Genomic DNA, 19,494 nt, shown 5'->3' with positions numbered 1-19,494 from the left:
AGAGTCTTGATGGGCCAGATGGATGGGCCCGTGGCTGGATTGGTAAAGGGCAGAGAGCTCCAGTCCGACTCAGACGCCAGCAAGGTGGAGGTGGAGTACTGGTTTGGGCTGGTATCATCAAAGATGAGCTTGTGGGGCCTTTTCGGGTTGAGGATGGAGTCAAGCTCAACTCCCAGTCCTACTGCCAGTTCCTGGTAGACACCTTCTTCAAGCAGTGGTACAGGAAGAAGTCTGCATCCTTCAAGAAAAACATGATTTTCATGCAGGACAATGCTCCATCACACGCGTCCAAGTACTCCACAGCGTGGCTGGCAAGAAAGGGTATAAAAGAAGGAAATCTAATGACATGGCCTCCTTGTTCACCTGATCTGAACCCCATTGAGAACCTGTGGTCCATCATCAAATGTGAGATTTACAAGGAGGGAAAACAGTACACCTCTCTGAACAGTGTCTGGGAGGCTGTGGTTGCTGCTTCACGCAATGTTGATGGTGAACAGATCAAAACACTGACAGAATCCATGGATGGCAGGCTTTTGAGTGTCCTTGCAAAGAAAGGTGGCTATATTGGTCACTGATTTGATTTTGTTTTGTTTTTGAATGTCAGAAATGTATATTTGTGAATGTTGAGATGTTATATTGGTTTCACTGGTAATAATAAATAATTGAAATGGGTATATATTTGTTTTTTGTTAAGTTGCCTAATAATTATGCACAGTAATAGTCACCTGCACACACAGATATCCCCCTAACATAGCTAAAACTAAAAACAAACTAAAAACTACTCCCAAAAATATTCAGCTTTGATATTAATGAGTTTTTTGGGTTCATTGAGAACATGGTTGTTGTTCAATAATAAAATTAATCCTCAAAAATACAACTTGCCTAATAATTCTGCACTCCCTGTATTTCTGATTGGCCTTCCAGTCAGTAATTTTTTACACCCATGGTGGTTGAGTGTCACACTAGGTTGGCACCCACACTGTACGTCTCTACAAAGACCTAGGATCTTCCCCATAATTAATCATATTTACACGTTGGATTGCATGTGCAAACTTTATGGCATTAACCATCATTTCTGTTGTATGTATGTAATTGTAAAATATGTTAACCACTTTTTAGAATTTAGAGATTACCGTAGCATTTTTATTAACATACAGTTAAACTGCTTTCAATTAATTATATATCTCACTTTATAAAATATTTTTACTATGCATTAAAAAATTTTTTAACGTATCTCGGTATTTACTTCCTTAATTTAAACTTCAGAGAAATAATTTTAAAGTATTTGTACTGGGATGGCTATATGTTGGTTGGATAGCAGCCCGGTCACATCAGCAAACCTATTCTCAAGTCTAGTAAGCTTAAGACCAACTTGCCTTCTAAAAAGACATTATATTAGTATTTCTCAGGAATCTCTTTAATTAATTCCTGCAATGATTCACAGTAGTACTTGAGATCTGGGCAACTCCAGAACACATGTATTAAGTTTGAATTAGGACTACAACCTCTGGGACAACATTCTGGCAACGTCTGGAAAATCCTATGCAACCTTCTAGGTGTCGGGTTTGCTCTATGGAGTATCAGAAATCAGGCGTTACTAGAGCCTTTCAGATATTTGAGACTACTCTTTGGGAGTGAAATACCGTCCAACATCCCTTTTCTGCAGTATACTGTGTAATTAGGCTGTGTCATAACTATTCTGGTGGCACCGTGTGTCAACATACTTCATAGTATACCACAAGAGACTGGCTCCTCATCTCTCTGTGGATTTTAAATATTGCACCAGTGACCCAAATACTAGAATTTGATCCACAGAAATGTGTGTACTCTCTCACAACTTCTAGAAGGTAGTGAGCCTCATGGTTAACATACAAACCTCTCAAAGTTGTCACGTCAACGTTCTCCCAGGGAGCCTTCCCAGTAGTGTGTTCCAACTTAGTTAAGGATGTATCCGTAATGGAATCTCTAGAGGATATGCCTCTTTTGTATCGGTCTGAAGCAAGCACCACCTCCAGCTGTACCTAGAAACCTCTACTAATCTGTGGTTATTCTGCCTCCCAATCCCTGACTACATTACTTCTGTCAAAAGTCCCCCTACACCTACCACTTGCCCATAGTGTTTAATTTCTTCTGACTAGAAGCTGCTTAAACATCTAGCCACCCACTGCAGAAAGGGCTGAAGTATAGTCGCTTTCATAGTCAGGAGCTGCCTAGAAGCTACAGTTTACATAGAACCACCACTGTTCTCTCAAACAACAACCCATTTATATCTCTGGGCTACAGTTTACATAGCGCTTACACTGCATCCTCCAGCAACAACTATTTATATATCTCAAATACATAAAGGGCATCACCAATGGAACTGTGGCGAAACAATATGAGGCGTGTAAGTTTACCAATTTTGGAAGTGCCAATCCACAGGGCAACTTTATCCAAAACCACACAGACTCTCTTGCAGCAAATATCTTCTTACTGAGATTTCCCTCTATCACATCTTGTGGTGCATGAACAACTTGGATCCATAGGTACCTGAAAGACATTGCACATAATTATAGTGGTAGGTCAGGAGCAGTCACTTTTTCCCCTCAGGTCTCAGACAGAATAAGGAGGATTTTTGAATATTCTGCTTCAGTCCAGAACATGACCTAAATCCCTTTAACTGCTCTAGGACCACTGGAAGGCCTACAGTCGGATTCCTAAAATATATTAACACATCATTTGCATATACGGAAAGCAGATGTGTGAGGCTATGCAGGGTCACTCATCTATCTTGCTACTCCTGTCCAAGTGTGGTTGCCCTATGTTCCTTCCCCTTGTGAATAGCAACAGCAATAGGGGGCATCCCTATCTCTTCCCCTGCTCCTCCGGCCATGCTTTGGACATGACCCTGCCACTATGTATCCTTGCTGTTGGCTTAGGCATATAACAGCCTCACCCATTCCCTAACCTCCACTTCAAACCCCATCTCCTTGAGCACCAGCTGCGAATAGGTCCGATTCAAGGTATCAAATGGCTTTTCCATGTCAATTTGGCAAGGATTTAAATCTGGGTTCTCCGCTCAAAAGCATTGCATGATTTTGCTGCAAGATAATTTAAATGGCACGTTTTATCTACATTTTATTTGTGTATTCATTCAAATGCCTGGATTGTGACAAGAGCTATATCGTTGTTATGAAAAATGAGTCATGTATAATGTTAGTGCTCTATGCCCACCTACTTCTTAACTATCAACCCTTATCCAATTTTCACCAGCAAGACCATGAAAAAGGAGGCGAGGAGACAACTTCAAGAGTGTGTGAAATTAAAAAGCATCCATCCGTTAGTCTGGATTCATGGCAGCTATTGATACTGAATCAGCTCTAGCTAACATCAAGGATAAGGCCCCCCCTTTCCAGGTATAAAAACAAGAAAACATCGGTCATACTCCTCGAACTATCCTTTGACATTGTTGATTATGCAATACAGGTAGACAGACAAGAGAAGTAGACATAGTTTCAGCACCAGCTCTTTTCTGGAAACAAGGACAAGTTATTTTCCTAAACCAATTTTTCCTCACCCAACCACGTCCAAATTTAAGAATTGGGTTAGTCAATTAACTGTCTTGCAGCTCATCTTTCTATTTACTCTTCAAGCAGTAGGTGCACTTCCAAATACATACAGATGCTGCACAAATCCACTTTCAGCTAGAAAGCAGATCATTCCTCCAACCTACCTTCATGCCAGGACTAGGTCTTCCACTGCATGAAGGTGAATTTCTACTACATTAATGATGCCAAGACTGAGATCCTAATACTGTGAGTATCACTATCCTTCACTGGGCTACAGTTTGCTGAACCCCTCCATCCACCTCCATAAATGTACACAACCTTGGATGCTTTTTGATGCTGAACTTGTTTGCCACTCGCGTCAACGTTGTGGTAAAAGGTGTCAATTGGTACCTCTCTCCATTCCATAAAATCTTACACTTCTCCAAATCATCCATTGTTTGGAGCTGACAAGCATCCTTGTTACTGCAAGCTTCAACTATTACAATACTATACCAGTGCCTTGCCTACGAAACTCATTGCCAGACTCTAAAGACTACAAAAAAGCCAGAATGTGCTGAAAACTCTACAAGCTCGGTCACTTCTAACCTACCCTTAAAGAACACTACTGCCTTCCAGTTGACTCCAGTGTCAATTTTAAGGTTCTCTGCACCTTCCAAAAACAAATACTTCTTTAGGAGCCTACCAGAAAGCTCCATTCCTCATATTACCACCTATGAACAACTGTTTCTTCAGGAGGCTAAAATACAGATATACTTATGTGCTACTTACCCATTATGTACACAGCTCAAAGAAATGTTATTACAGATGAAATGTATTACCTATGACCCACTGCTATACAGATTCTGAGAGGTTAAGGTGGTTTTATGAGATAGGTATTAGTACTTATGATGTATTGAGCTCTTGTGAGGTACCTGAAATTCAAAACTGGTTTATATTGATAATGAAGTGTTATACAAATTGAGAAGGGTGCTGTTTGTTTGTACCAGGGCCCTTGGTTTACAGGGATCATCATTAAGAAGGTCACCGACAAGCTGTTTAACACACCCAGTGCTATCAGATGAGGAAGATGTGTTGCGCTGTATTTGTTGGCCACTCGTAGCTTGCACTGACCCAAGTTATTCAATAGTGTGTTTGGGGTGGGACTGGGTTTTATGTGAGGGCTTCTGTTTTTTTGTTTAATTGCACTTTCTCACCACATTCAAATTTGTTGGGTCTACTTTTCTAGTGCTGGTCAAACATGAACACTGCCAGTTTGTAGGAAAGTGCCCTTTTTGGCATGGTTGCCCCCCCCCCCCACCACCACCTTTTGCCTGATATTGATGCTAACGTGACAAAGGGTTGGGATCCTGCTAACCAGACCACAGCACCAGTGTTCTTTCCCAAAACTGTGCCATTGCTTCCACAATTGGCATAGTGGAGATGCCTCCCCCCATCACCCCCTTCCCCCCCAGACAAAGCCCCACTTTTTGCAGAAAGTCCAGTGGGAAAATTAGGAAAAACAAGAAGGAGTGACCACTTCAGCTAGGACCACCCTTAAGGTGTCCAGAGCTGAAGTGACTCCTTCCTTGCAAAATCCTCCATCTTGGTTTGGAGGACAGACGGGGACCAATAGGGTTAGATCCCCAAAGGGAGTGGACACCGGAAGGTTGTAGTCACCCTCCAGGACAGTAGCCATTGACCTCAAGAGGACTACCTGCACCCCCAGAGGACACAGATCTCCCGTGGACAGCCGCACTGTCCAGAAAGAAACTCCAACGAAGGACTCCAGATCCGTCCTGGATTCGCAAGTCCTGCCCACATTGCACCTGATGCCCATGGCCCTGTCCAGGTGGCCCAACCTACTAGAGCTGGTCTCCAGGCGATTCTGAGCAAGTGCCCACCCTGGGTTGAACACTCCTCTACAACACAACAACGCATGCAGCCTGACTCTGGAGGACCCCCATGACCACGACAGAACAGGACAGAGATTCCAGATGCCTAAAGGTACCCCTGCACCCACAGCCCCCTGGCCTTGGGGAATCCAACCTCCAATGCAGCAGACAGCCCTCCTCTTTGTCCAACTTTCACCTACAACATCTTTGTGATCCCTGGGGTCCCCCTATAGGAAAGCATTGGGAGCCCAATGCTGTGCCTGCACCCGGCCGCCTGATGGTGTGTGTTTGGTGCTGAACTGTGTGCCCCCACCCGGTGCTCCTCTAAAGCACCCAGGTGTGCCCTCCGAAGACGTGGGTACTTATCTGCAAGAAGGCCTGATTCAGAGTGCCCTCGGTCTCGATAGGTCGGTTAAACCAACCTCAGCTTTGACGTCTGCACACAGCCGGACCCGTGTTGCTGGTAGTGGATGTTTGGGGTTAACTTGAACCCCAACCTTTGGACATCCTTACCCCTAGAGACTGGAACTGTAAGTCTTGTACTTACCTTGAAACTGTGGTAACATTTTCTTCCTCCCTAGAACTATTTCTGAAAATTGCAGTCAACTTTTAAAACAGATATTTGCTATTTTCTTGAAAACCATTTAACTTGCCAAATTGAAACAAAGTGGTATTGATACCTATGTTGTTATTTACTTGCAAAATGTACTTACTTACCTGCAATTTGAATCTTGTGGTTCTAGAAACAAAAATATATTTTTTGCTAAATAAAAACCATTGACCTGGAGTTAGTCTTTAAGTGTGTGTTTCCCTTATTGCCTGTGTGAGTGCAACAAATGCTTTGCACTACCCTCTGATAAGCCTAACTGCTCGACCACACTACCACAAAAGAGAACATTAGTATTATCTACTTTAGCCTCTGGGGAACCCCTGGACTCTGTGCACACTATATCTCACTTTGATATAGTATATACAGAGCCAGCGTCCCACACAGTTGTGTCCACTAGGTATATGCGATTCATATACTGACTCACTCATGTTCCCATTAAGTGGCTAACAAGAAAGAAGGTAGGCATTTTTCAATGATACATACTACTTGATATGACCTGGTTTGTTACCACTGTGTTGATCCTACACATCAAAGGTATGACCAAGAGACAGGAATTGGTGTAGGGAAAGCAATTAAGATGAGAAATAGGTGGGTAGGCAAATCTGCTTGCTCTTCTGTTTCCAAAAAGAAAATGGCCTAGTGACAATGATCTCTAAGAGCTCAGGAATACAAAGCTCTAGAGAACCTTAATTCACCTGATCCAGGTCGACTTTGTGAATAGAAGATTTGCCTCAGATAACACTAGGTTGGTTAGCCATGTTATTCAGAAAGCCAAACTGCTGAATAACCAGACGTCACTGGCACTGGACACACAAAAAGCCTTTGGTAAGGTTTATGGGGTTTTTGTGTACAGAATTGCGAACAGGTTTTCATTGAGTTAGGAACTAGATAAGAAGCACCCTTTGCCTTCTGTTATTTTTGCTAACTACAGAACCTCTTCTATTTGTTATTACAGTAAATCACAACATATCCGGAACCTCCTTCAAGAAAAGGAACCTACATAATAGCAGGATATGCCAATGGCATCCTCATCTTTAGTGCAAAAACAGGAGAAGCAATCCCTACTATACTATAGGTTATTCCCTGAACAAGGACAAAATAGATGCCCTTCCCATACATAACCTGTGCCAATTTTTGTTCATAGACAATACGGGTTTGTTATGGGGGAAATTCCAGGATAAAAAAAAATCTCAGCATCTGATTTGGATCCAATCATATAAACTCCTTAAAATATAATCGAAAACGAATCAGTTAGACAACTTTAGGACCAACCAATGGGCCTCCAAATTTACCATATGTGCGGTTGGGATAGAAACTGTCAAAATAACATCACTACTTGTTAATTTACTTATAAGTATGTCTTCAATCAAAGTTTCTGAAAAAAACTTATTTACTCCTTTCAGATTTCATATGGTGCTCAAAAAAGCCCAAAATCGCATCAACCACATTGCAATTACCAAAACATCTTAGATGCCTCATCCTCCTATATTTCTGCAGCTATTAAACAGATTATCAGGTGAGAGAAGGCCTCCAATGGCAGTCAACCATTTCTCACAGGTAGCCTCTTTCTGATCGAGTAACATTTTGATCAAACTACTGAGTTCAGTAGCAACCATTACTTTGGGACATAAACAAACATAACAATTCTCAAACATATCTAACAGCACGATTCCATGGATGATACTTCTCAAAGATCTACGACATCCCCATTCCCTTTTTCTCTTACCCGAGGTGAACATTTACCAATACAAGTTTCTAAAATTCAAGATCACACACTCTAAAATTCTATCTCTACATGATCCAGACTTACCCAGACTAGGAGGGCAATCACTAAAAGGAGGATGCAAAGTTGAAAACCACCATGAAAATTAAACAAAAAAACAAAAAAAGAAGTCCTTCACCCTGGAATTTCCAATATGTACCCATAGTACACACTGGAAGATTATTTGGCCAATTCTCACCACCTTGAAAATCGTTCCTGCATTACCCCACTGTAGATTTGGGCTCGCTTGCAGTGTGTTATGGTCCTCTTCGAAACTACACAAGTCCCTTGTCACCAAAAATAAAACTGTTGGAGCAGTCAGAAGGAACAATGTCACCCTAGAAACATGCATTTACACTGCCCCCACATTGAATCCTTCTGGGAAGTGAGTTGAAGCACTATGTGCAAAGGTCCTTGAATGATGACTGGACACCTGACCTTCCTTCAATCATCTTTCGGGCTTTACCCCACCCCTGTGCTCATCGCTCTGCAAGCAATAATTTCTCGCCACTAGATCACATGATAACTCTGTGGGGGGGGGGGATGATCCCATTCCATCTGAAATGGAAGAACACAACTATCCGCATGTATAAGGTGGGCTTGGGTCCAATTCACCAGAAGCGCAGACAACATTCCGAAGGTATAGAGTAACAGAAATTGTTAAAGAAAAGGCCTTCTTTCTACAATCACCTAAACCCCAATAATCGAACAACACCAAATTGACTCAAGAATACTACTGGAGCTCTAATGCTTGCAGGGAACAACATCATTATGCAGTGCAAACTGGCTCCAGCCTATCCTTGCTCTTTTTGGACCAATGCAAACTCTCTCCTCTCCCTCTCTTCCTCATCTGCTAAATTATGAGGACCTTTAGGAAGGGGCTCATTAACTGTTCACACATTGAATTAACTTATTAATGGCCGACAGAAGATAGTTATTAGAATGTATTAATATGACAACTCCCTTTTCATGTAAATACAATAGCATGAAATGTTCTATTTCTCTATTCAGAAGATATAAGAATAGGTTTACTAATAAGAAAAACAAGAGTCCTATTTATTGTTTATGTATGCTCCTGATGTTTAAACTTCAACACATTGTTAAGTTAAAAAGAGGATTTCGATCAGGTAACTCAACCTCTCTTGTATTATCAAATATCCATTTTATCCTAAATACAGATTTCAATCTTTATGGCATAATATGCGGAAAAATGCAAAAGTCTTTGTAGAGAGTTCATTGATCGAGGCATACTGAATTGAATGACCAATTTTAGATTTCAGAAACGGTTTCTGCTTTTCATGAACCTAAAAATGATTCCCATGTTGTTTTTGTTGAAATTTCTGAATTCCACATTGATAAGAAAGTAATACTTGGCACTTTCCACAGTATTGATGAGGATGGAAAGATTACGGCTGGTAACTCCATACTGAAGTTGAAGTTAGTCCATAGTTTTCCTGTTTTGTACATTCAGGAAGCGGGTATTCCATCATTTTGTGCAGCTGTCTTTGGATCTTGTGGCTCACAAACTGGGGCCTTCCAGGGTCTCCAATCAGAACTTTTGTTTTATACCTGTGGATGCACTGCCCCAGCCAGTAATGGAGACCATCGGCAAGCTGTTCATCATAAAACATATCACCTAAAACAATAACGCTCCAGCGTTCGGGATCGGAGCCAGTAATATTTTTGGTTAGCACTGGGATAGGTTTCACATTGTTGAGCTCGCAGTTCAATGCTATGGCTGTTGCTGCAACTGAAAACAGAAAATACAGTTAGAAATGGCTTCGGTCAAAAACGCTACCTGTCAATTACTATTTTTTGTATATTGTTTGGGATATAATAGAATACCTAAGACAATGCTTAATTTACCGATGAGCAAGCAATAAGACTTTTGAAAACCCTACAGATCTGTTCTACTGCTCTATGGCTCAAACCTAGTGCCCTTTGGCACCTACACTGATAGATTTTGTTTTTTATTGCAACAACTTTATTTTTGTAAGGTGAGCATGGCATGGCAAAGCGAACGACATGGGAACAACAGATGAAACGTTAGCGGTTTACAGACAATGCTTTCAACGCATGTGGAAGCTGTGGAGCTTCCTCTAGTCACAAATGTAGTTTTGGAAGTCTGGAAAGGGTAACACAGGGCTTATATCAGAATGTTGGGAGAGAAGTAATTTAATATAGCCTTAGAGCCCGCCACAACGGTATATGCCGGCCATTAAAGGCCTGCTCCAGCGTTAAAGGACCGAAGGAGAGGGCCTTTAATAAGGGAGCAGGACTTTGCCATTATAACCCAGCTACGAAGGGCTATTACAACATTCTGCCACTATAGGGCAGAATGCTGTAATAAATAAAACAAAGTCCTCACTGAGCCAGGTACTGAAATCCCCCGGGCTCTATGAGGCCTATGTTCACAGAATTGTGAATGTTGACATTCAGGGCTTTTACCAGCCAGTAAAAGCCTTGTCTCTAATGGAGCTCACAACATTCTAATGTTCTAATATTATTTATAATCTAGAATAGAATAGGTCTGTAAATAGATACTTTAATAAAACGAAAAAACAATGGCAGACATCAGCTGTCTATCAGGGCTGTTATCTCTGTTTTGGGCATGCGCTTACACAGCTGTGATGAAGGAAATTAACAATATCCCAGAGTAAGGGCATGTTAGCTTTCGGTGATAACTCCTTGGAGGGCTCTACATGACACATTAGATGTCTAGCTATGCAAGATGTCGGCACTCCGGTCCACAGTTGAGTAACCTTCAGGTATTCTATAAAACTGACAGTCAGATTATCAGAGAAGTGCTATCAAAAAGCAACATGCCTTATCCTTTCAAATTTGGTTTAAATCTTCGAAGAAGCTTAAACCAAGAATAAATATTTTTCACTTGCAGGTGATCTAAAAACCTGTGATCCACAAAAACAAACTAATTTATGGGTTGATCCTTTTGGTAGCATTTGTAATGGCAAGCAAACTGTACCATTTTGAGGGGATTACAATATTCAGAGGAACTGAACAAGTTACTTACCTTCCGTAATGCCTTACCTGGTCGAGATTTTATATCTAGCTGCAAATTCCTTACCTTAGAATATTACCCAGGCATCAGACTGCATCCGGAAAATCTTGAGAAGTTTCTCTGCGTCCATAGGTGGCGTCTATCATCTCCATGCTGGTGACTTCATCCACGTCAGATCTGATGTGTGCAGTGCCTATATAGCAGCTACACCCGGCACACTGACATCAGTTTCTTTTCATGACTACTTCAACGCCAGAAGCACAGAGGCACGTCAGAAGGCTGATTTAACATGTGTGCCAAAACTATGGGCCTGCTGGGACCTCTTTTAGGTGGGAAGGCTGATTCAGAGAAGCAGGGAGTTTGGAAGGGTTGGTAAGGAATATGTGGCTACACAGTCCCTACAAGATAAGGCATCACTAAAAGTAAGTGACTTGTTCATCTGATCAAGATTTCTAGTCGCAGATTCCTTACCTTTGAATAGATACCAAAGCAGTACCTCCATGGAGCACCGCACAGGCAAAGTGCCTGTCACAACAGACCTCACTGTCAAGGCAGTAATGTTTGATGAACGTGTGTAAAGATGCCCACGTCGCAGCCTGAGGGATGTCCAGGACAGGGACTCTGTGAGCTAATGCAGTGGCTGCAGCTTTGGTTCTGGTGGAGTGATCCTGCAAGCCCATAGCAGATCTTAATGCAAAGTACTATCCATTTGGAGATGGCCTATTTCTGCAGTACTTTCCCCTTCTTTGCTCTAGCAAACCCAACAAAGAGCTGATTGTCCACCCTATTTATACTGGCGCGACTGATGTACTATGAAAAAGCTGTTTTTGGGTCCAAATGGTGGAGTCCCTCCTCCTTCCTGGAGGAATGAGGTGGGGCAAAGAAGGTTGGTGGCGTGATGCTTAGGCTGACATGGAAGGGTGTGAACACCTTAGGCCGAACGGAGGTACAGTTTGTTTGGGAAGAAGCTGGTATACAGAGGGTTAACAGAAAGACATGCAGCCCCCTTACCCGATGTGATGGCCACCAAGAAAACTGTTTTGATAGTCAGATGTCTTAGGGGGCAAGAATGAATGGCTTTAAAAGGTGAACACATCAAGAAAGTTAAAACCAAATTAATATTCCATTTGAGCATAATAAAGGCTTGGGTGGAAACATATGTTGGAGGTACCCAACTAATAAAGGAAAGGCCATTGAATGAATGAATGAGGTGTAAGATACTACTGGAGTGTCCCGGCGTTGGGTAAAGAATGGCCAAGAAAAGGAACGGCATCAGTTAGTCTTTAAGATGGGTTTTCAATTGTTTCCAAAAGAGTTTTTTCTCTGGAATGCATTTGAGGGGAAGAGGAAGGTCATTCCAGTATTTGGCTGCTAGAACGGAGCAGGAAGAGCCACCCCACTTCCCTTTGGTGAAGGGCATGGACAGAAGATGAGCAGACTGAAAGCTTAAGATTCTTCAGCTCAAGAACCTTTTGTGCACGTATGAGGGGCCAGTTTTATATAACGCCGAGTGTGCTATAGTAGGAGCCTTAAAAATTATCCTTTTTTTTTTTTTTTTTACTGGTAGCCAGTGCAGCTGGTTGCAGTACAGGGTGAGTGAGGCAGATTTTGGAAAATTTAATAGAAGACAGGCTGCCATGTTCTGAATCTTTTGCAATCTATGTATAAGGTACTCATGAAGTCCTATACATAGGACATTTGCATAGTCCAGTCTTCACAGGATTAGTACCTGTACCACTGTCTTGTGGTCCTCCTATGGCAGAAGTTTGAAAAATGTCCTCAGCATCCTTAAAATCCAGTATGCAGACTTAACCAAAGCTGCAATCTGAGATTGGAGCGAGAGGCGAGTGTCAATAAGAACCCATAAGTTCCGGCCAGCTCAGTGGGGGAGGGGGGGGGGGCAGGAGTAAAACTGTCTGGCCATGATCCTATCCATCCGGGCAGAGGGTCGACTCCGAATAGCAGGATCTCTGTTTTTCCTGGATTACTTTGCAAGGAATTCGTTTTGAGCGATCCCATAACTGATGTCAGAAAGGCTGAACATTTATTTTTGGCCTCAGGCTCATGATTGTTATAGGTCAGCAGTATTTAAGTATCGTCTGTGTAGGAGACCACCTGAATGTCAAAAGATTCAATGAGATACGCCAGTGGGGTCAAATACATGTTAGCCCTGAGGCACTTCATACTTAATGAGATTAGCTTTAGAGGAGAATGACTTAAACCAAACCACATGTTTCCTATGTTCTAAGAGGGAGCCTAACCAAACCAACGCCTTCCCCTACACCACAATATGTGGAAGACTATGTAGCAGGATCTCTTGTGAGATTGTGTCAAATGCCGCCGAGAAGTCAAGCAAGATCAGTGAAGCATTTTGAACAGCGTCCAGTGTCAACTAAATGGAGTCCGTAATCTTCATAAGTGTTGTCTCCGTACTTTGTAGGGCCCTAAAGCCGGACTGAGACAGATGGAGGAGTTTAAAGGTTTCCAGAAAAGACGTAAACTGGGTGTTAATTTTTTCAATGATCTTAGAGACCCCAAAGTATTTTTGGATCTGCATTAGTTTTTTTTTTTTTAAAGGGGATGACGTTAGCTTTTTTCTAAGCAGAGAGGGGGTACTATCCCAAAATTCAGGGAAGTTGTAAAGAGCTCCTGGTAGATAAAGGCTAGGCTGTTCCTTACCAATCCCATGGTTTGGGGGGAGAAAGGGACCCAGTAAGGAGCTGGATTTATTTTTAGAGAAAACACATTCTAATTCATTGGTTGTTGTGGGGGGTGGGAGGGATAAACTGTAGTAATTTGTCTAGGGCTCTAGGCACTAGTAGCCTTTCATTATTCACAGAGGCCGTATAGGCCACAATCTAAGACTACCACGTTGTTTGTGGGAACGTTACTAAGAGGTTGTCCTGGATTGTATAGATTTTGTCCTCAAAAAAGTAATCAATTGTCTGGTACGATTTAAAAAATGTCCTTGGTGTTATGGTTAGCTCTTTCATTTGTTTTTGATTAGTAAGTGCTACTAGAGCAGCTATAGAGGCAGCCTCAGAAAGCCAGTTGTTCACCTTGCCTGCATCTAATGTAACACTTCCCACGAGTGTAGGCTTGGTGGAATCAAGAGAAGCCTTCAATAGAGATATGTCCACCTTGCTGAGAGTGCCTCGCTCTCCCTAGATTGTTTGGGGCTGACCAAAGCCATGAGAAGGAAGTGGTCTGACCACAAAACGTCCATTGACATGGCAATCTCCAACTTTATGCTAGAGAAGATGGTGTCAATACTATGTCCTCCCTTATATGTGGGACCCATCATCGTCATAGAAAGATCACTGTCAGCAAATGAGTCACACAGTTTTGATGCCAGACTGTCAGTGGAATTATCCAGTTGGATTTGAAGTTCCCTGTAAAGTTTGTATGATTAAAAACTTTATGGCCTCGAGCTTGGGAAATAGAGTTAGGGAACTCGCCTGCATGGCCGGGGGTTAGGGGCAGTAAAATAGAACTCCTGCAAAGGAGCACTGCACAGAGGGTCAGATAACAAACCCCAAAGCTTCTGCCTCCACCAAGTTATCAACTTTAAAGGGGTGCATTTCAGAGAATTTTTAAAAGCAATGGCCACCTCACTAACCCTCTTGCAAGCAAAGTGTGGTGGGAGTGCCAGGTGTAGGTCAAGGCAGGAGAACTTGGTTAGCCAGATCTCAATCCGAAGGAAAACATCTAGTTGTTCTTCCTCAAGTAGATTATAGATATCTAAAGCAGGTTTAGAAGTGAGCTGACATTTATTAATGCAGCTTTAAGTTTCCTGTGGGTGACCACCTGCTTCTTAATGTCGCTAGTACCTAAATTTCAAGGACATTGGCTTTAGATGGTGTAATTCTGCCGAAGTATAAGAAAAAAAGAGGGCTCACCTCTGAAACAGCATTGGCAGGCTGTCTGCCGCTGGCGGGATGCAGCTCGGCTTGCCATAGGTGTGCTTTTGGCTGGGCACGTCCACGGTGTGGCCATGTTTATATGCTCCCAACTGGTGTGGGCTACTGAAAAACTAGAGCACTGCCTCTGTGTTCAGTGCCGCGCCCTCTAATATGACCTCCCCATGCCGTAGAGCGCATGTGAAGGTCCTTAATAAGAGTGCAGGTAAGTGTGCGCAATTGGGCGCAACAATATTGACTAATGCTGATTAAAAATGAATATTTAGCGAGCTAATGGCAATTAAAGGTCAGGTTGATTTCAAAGACGTGTGAGAGACAGAATTGTCTCTTCAAGTTAATTTTGTAGCAGAGTGCATGTTCCTTATATACATGCAAAATAAGGCAGGCTCTCATAACGACTTAAGATCAGTGAAGATAAAAAGTGAACGAGACAGAAAGGCGCACTTGTCTCTTGAGTTAGTATAACACAGAATTCAGATTCAATACAGCATTTGGTAACAATTAGCAATTCTGTTTTGTGATCAAGTTTAGTGTAACAACACGGAACCGGATTCAATACAACATTTGACAACAATAAGCAATTCAGTTTTGTAGTCAAGATCCCTCCTAAAAAAAATGACAGTTACCTCCTAAAGGCCAAACTAGCTCTTTGGGTATACTCTGAGACACCTTTACTACGGTCTTTCTGGATCCCTGCTTTAAATGCAGTAATAATTTGTATAAGTACTCCCAATTCTGGTTGAGTCCACCCTGGTGGTACTGTCCTACCAGAGTGTGGCTAAGCGCCATTAATGAAGCATGCCACTTTATAGTGGGTGAGGCATCTATTCCAAAATCTTTGGATGATCCCTAGGAAACGTTTGTGTGAATTCAACCTAGTTGCCCGTAGGCATCCTCTCAATGTCTCTTTTGACCAAAAGGGCAAGCATTTCCTAAGGCAGCAGAAGAGATGGTCCTCCGTCAGCTGATCTGAGGCTAGTGGCATGGGCAGCAAGGTAAATTTGGTGCACCCCTTTGTCCAAAGTTATGGACTGGCTGCAGGACAGGTGGTGCTTGATCCTGCCACCAACCAGTTACCCATGATGTAAGGGCATAATAAAGGTGTTTGGAGATGGCAGCAGGTGTTGAGGGGGGGGGGGGGGCGGGTGGGGTGGGTGTATGCGAACTGAGCATATCCCTGACTTTTGGTCCCATGAGGCTTGTGGGAGCCATGGCCACGAAAGGACTGGGGAGCCTGTTGGCCATGGTGCCTGGGTGGAAATAGGTGCAGCTGGTTGCCCCTACCGTAGCCATGGAAGGAGCGGGTGGCAGAATGGTGCTGGCATGGGGACATGGAGAGTGGCTACAACAAGGCAATAGCGCTGCTGTCCTTAAAGCACTCGAGCGCTGAATCGGCCTTATCACCAGAGGCAAGTGGCATCAAAGGGCATGTCTATGAGGAAAACTTGGACATCTCACGAGGTGTTAGTTGGACTCAGTCAGGCATGGCGACAGTGGCACCCACAAAGCAATCACTCTACAAAGCCAGTCTGTTGTATTCAGTACAGCATATCGTGAACCTTGTTGCATCCCTGCCGTCTGCAACAGCCATGTCAGGATGTCTCGGGGCTCCGATGAGATCATGGGTAGCATTTGAGACAGAGTGTCATACTGGGTAGATATACTGGCCTAAGAGGCATACAGTGTTCACAGTTTGCAGTGAAAGGCTAGCAGAATAGAACATCCTCTTGCCAAAGTTATCCAGCCTCCTGGATTCCCTACCCACTGATGTGTGCGAGAATGCGCCAAGTTTGGCTTTGTACGTTGAGGCCTGGACTAGACTCTGCGAGGTGGAGTACTGTGTGAAGAAGGCCAGGAGCGGGGTGGTAGGAGATTGTCCTGTGCACAGGAATGCCTATGCAGGGCTTGGCCCAGATCCAAAGCAAGCCATCTTTGAGGCTTCATTAAAATGAAGAAGTGGTTCAATGGGGGCTACACCTGGTTGAAGTACATCCATCAAGATGTTGGTCTTGACTGCCACAGAAAGCAGCGTATGGTATTGAACCTCAGCCTCCCTCCGCACCACTCTGGCAAATAAAGCCCCTACCTCCGTAGCTACACTTGGAGTAGGGACCAGGCCACTGTTTTGCATGCAAGGTCTCCAGACTACTGGAATCAGCCAGTTCCTCGTACCAGTTATCTTTGGCCAAGGACTCTTCAAAGGGGTCAGGACAACTGTTTGGATCCTCAGATCTGCCCCAATCGAATCTCCACATGACCTGGAAGAAAGGGGAGGCTCTTGGTCTGGTCAGTGCTGGAGTCGATGTTGGTCCACCTCCGTTTCAGAGTTGGGAATGATGATGGGGTTGGTGGCACCAGGAACAGCACCACTGGGACAGACTCCAGTAACGATCGTGGATTCGTGACCAGAGTTGGTTTGGATCCAGGAACGAATACAAAGAGCACTGAAGGCAAACCTGTTGGTGGAAGCCCAGTTGGGGCACTTACAGAACCCATCAGGCCCAAAGGTCCTCCAGAGGGGTCGGCTCCCACAAATATGAGGTGCAGGCCACATAAAACTTCTTTAATTTTACAGGTGTTACTCCTTCTCTGGGAAATTCTAAGAGGTACGGATCAGACGCAGACTCAGCCTCCATGGGTGAAGTGTGGTAGTACGATATATACTTGTGGCATTGTTTCCGCACCTCGTCTAAAAACAATTAGACTTCTTGCCCGCCTTCTTCTTCTTGTGGGATTTACCCGATGAGAATTCGGACCACAATGACAACCGACGAGTATGACTCTGAGAGCAGGCCTGGGACCAGGAGCGGTACAGAGTTGTGCTGTGTTGAGCAACCAGGAGCTTCAGGACATGCTCCCGGTCTTGGCAAGCCTTGGAGTCATGGTCCAGCTCCAGGCACCACAAGCAAATTAGGTGGTTGTCTGTCAGACATGTGCCTGTGACAGGCTGTAAAGGGTTTAGAATTCACAGGCTTTTGAGGGGGCATCCCTAAAGCACACCGGGAGTGAAAGCTTCAAAAGAGTACAACAATAGTCGAAAACAATAGTCAAAAAATTACTGCGGTAGCTCTTCCAGATCTGCGCTAATGGAGGAAAAAGAAATGTCACCGCACTGGGGGTGGCGCCTATATAGGCACCGCGCACATTACATCTGACACAGACCCAACGATGCCTCCTACTAGAACGTAAAGTTACTGCTCAAGATGTTACGGATCCAGTCTGACATCTGGGGAATATTCTAAAGTAAAGAATATTCGGCTACAAGTCTCTATCAGATAGTATTGTACAAATGCAGGCGTGACAAAAATTACTGTGTTAATGATACTAAACAAAACTTTGCAATGCAGTCCTTAATTGGTGTTTCAATTTCTATCACACTGATTTCTCTACTCTTTTGTGAAACCATCAGAGGCTTACTTAACATCTAATTCACATTTAGCAAATATTTCCAGGTCTGCCTGTGCATAAATGTTCAACCCTCTAGTCTCTAGAATGCCCAATGGAGGCTCGTGGAAGTGACGTGCAATAGCCAAAACGAGAGAACACAGCCAGACAAAAGCAGACACTGAAGACACACACAGGTATGCAAAAGTCAATTCTCATTCTTCTGCACTTCGATCAAAGCCCGAGGAATCAATTCATTTTGAGAAAATGCATACAGGAGCACATCAACCAATGCTGTAGAAGAGCATAACTCATTTCGCCCAAGCTACCAAAGAAGAGGCCCTGGAGAAAAATTACAAACACAAGTTGATTTAGAGTAAAGTAGGCCCATCTAAAGTTTAAGAAGAGGATGGGCAGAAAGGGATAAACGATAGAAACAAACAAAGCTTAGACGGTCCACCTTACTTTTCTTCCTGTGTGAAATCATTAGATTATATATATGTATGACGAAGTGTGTAGCAATATATTAAGAATGTTGCTCCTTATTGATTTGAAGTATCTATTAGTCTCAAATAGGATTGCTAAGTTTCATGACTTTAGTAGGCCAAGAAGTTGTTACTCACAGTTGTACATTTGCACATTTCTGCAAAGCATAACAACATTTTCAATCATGGCAAACGGAAGCTGGATTTTGAGAGAATAAGGAGTTCAGTATTATATTCATGTATGATATTTTCTCCTCAAGCTCACTTTTTCTTGGAGAATATCCCGCCACCTGCTCATTAAAGTGTTTGTTGAAATGAATACGTTTGTGACACATGATTAGGTTTCACTGACTTGTATTGAGAGAAAACCTATTTAAACTGTCCTGAAGTATATATATTATAGCATTATGCACCAAATGACCATTTTCTAGTGAGAGCCCTGTTAAGTTGAAATGACAATTTTCTTTCATTTATTTTGCTTTGCTTCTTGCTATTTTGCTTTAATTGCAAGTTAGATTTTGGGCTTCTGGCGGTGTTGTTTTATTTTTAACAGCGGGAATATATCAGGCCATGCCTCTTACCACATATCCTAGACACATATTTGCTAGTCTGAACCAGAACAAGAAGACATTGCACCTGTGTCACGAAAAGTCTCCAACCACTTAAGACGAGCACCAGTTTCCTCCAGTTTTAAGAACAGAAGGCTCTAACCTTTAGGCCCAACTACTAGGCGGAATAACCCCACTCCTGCCCGCATATCGGCATCAATTGTGGAAAGTACATGATATTGTGTCCAAGATTCCGCTGTCTCAAACTGTAGAAAACAACTTTTGTGATACTTCTCACTTAGGGGGCAGTGAGGCTGGAGTCATCCTGGAGCACCACAACAGAGGCC

The 19,494-nt window shown here is 43.1% G+C and overlaps 1 protein-coding gene across 1 annotated transcript in view; it reads right to left on the bottom strand.

Moving 5' to 3' along the window:
* Window positions 1-417: 417 nt before the first annotated feature.
* Window positions 418-19,494, bottom strand: part of ETFBKMT (electron transfer flavoprotein subunit beta lysine methyltransferase) — a 144,943-nt gene continuing 125,866 nt past the window's right edge. Inside the window, exon 3 of the mRNA XM_069228201.1 lies at window positions 418-9,541. Coding sequence (XP_069084302.1) covers window positions 9,198-9,541 — 344 coding nt within the window. The 3' untranslated portion in view covers window positions 418-9,197. The remainder of the gene's footprint in view (window positions 9,542-19,494) is intronic.

Source organism: Pleurodeles waltl, chromosome 4_1, assembly GCF_031143425.1.
Source record: "Pleurodeles waltl isolate 20211129_DDA chromosome 4_1, aPleWal1.hap1.20221129, whole genome shotgun sequence".
NCBI classification, from domain to species: Eukaryota; Metazoa; Chordata; class Amphibia; order Caudata; family Salamandridae; genus Pleurodeles; species Pleurodeles waltl.
Note: the sequence above shows the minus strand (reverse complement) of the source record. Positions and strands in the feature narration are given on the sequence as shown.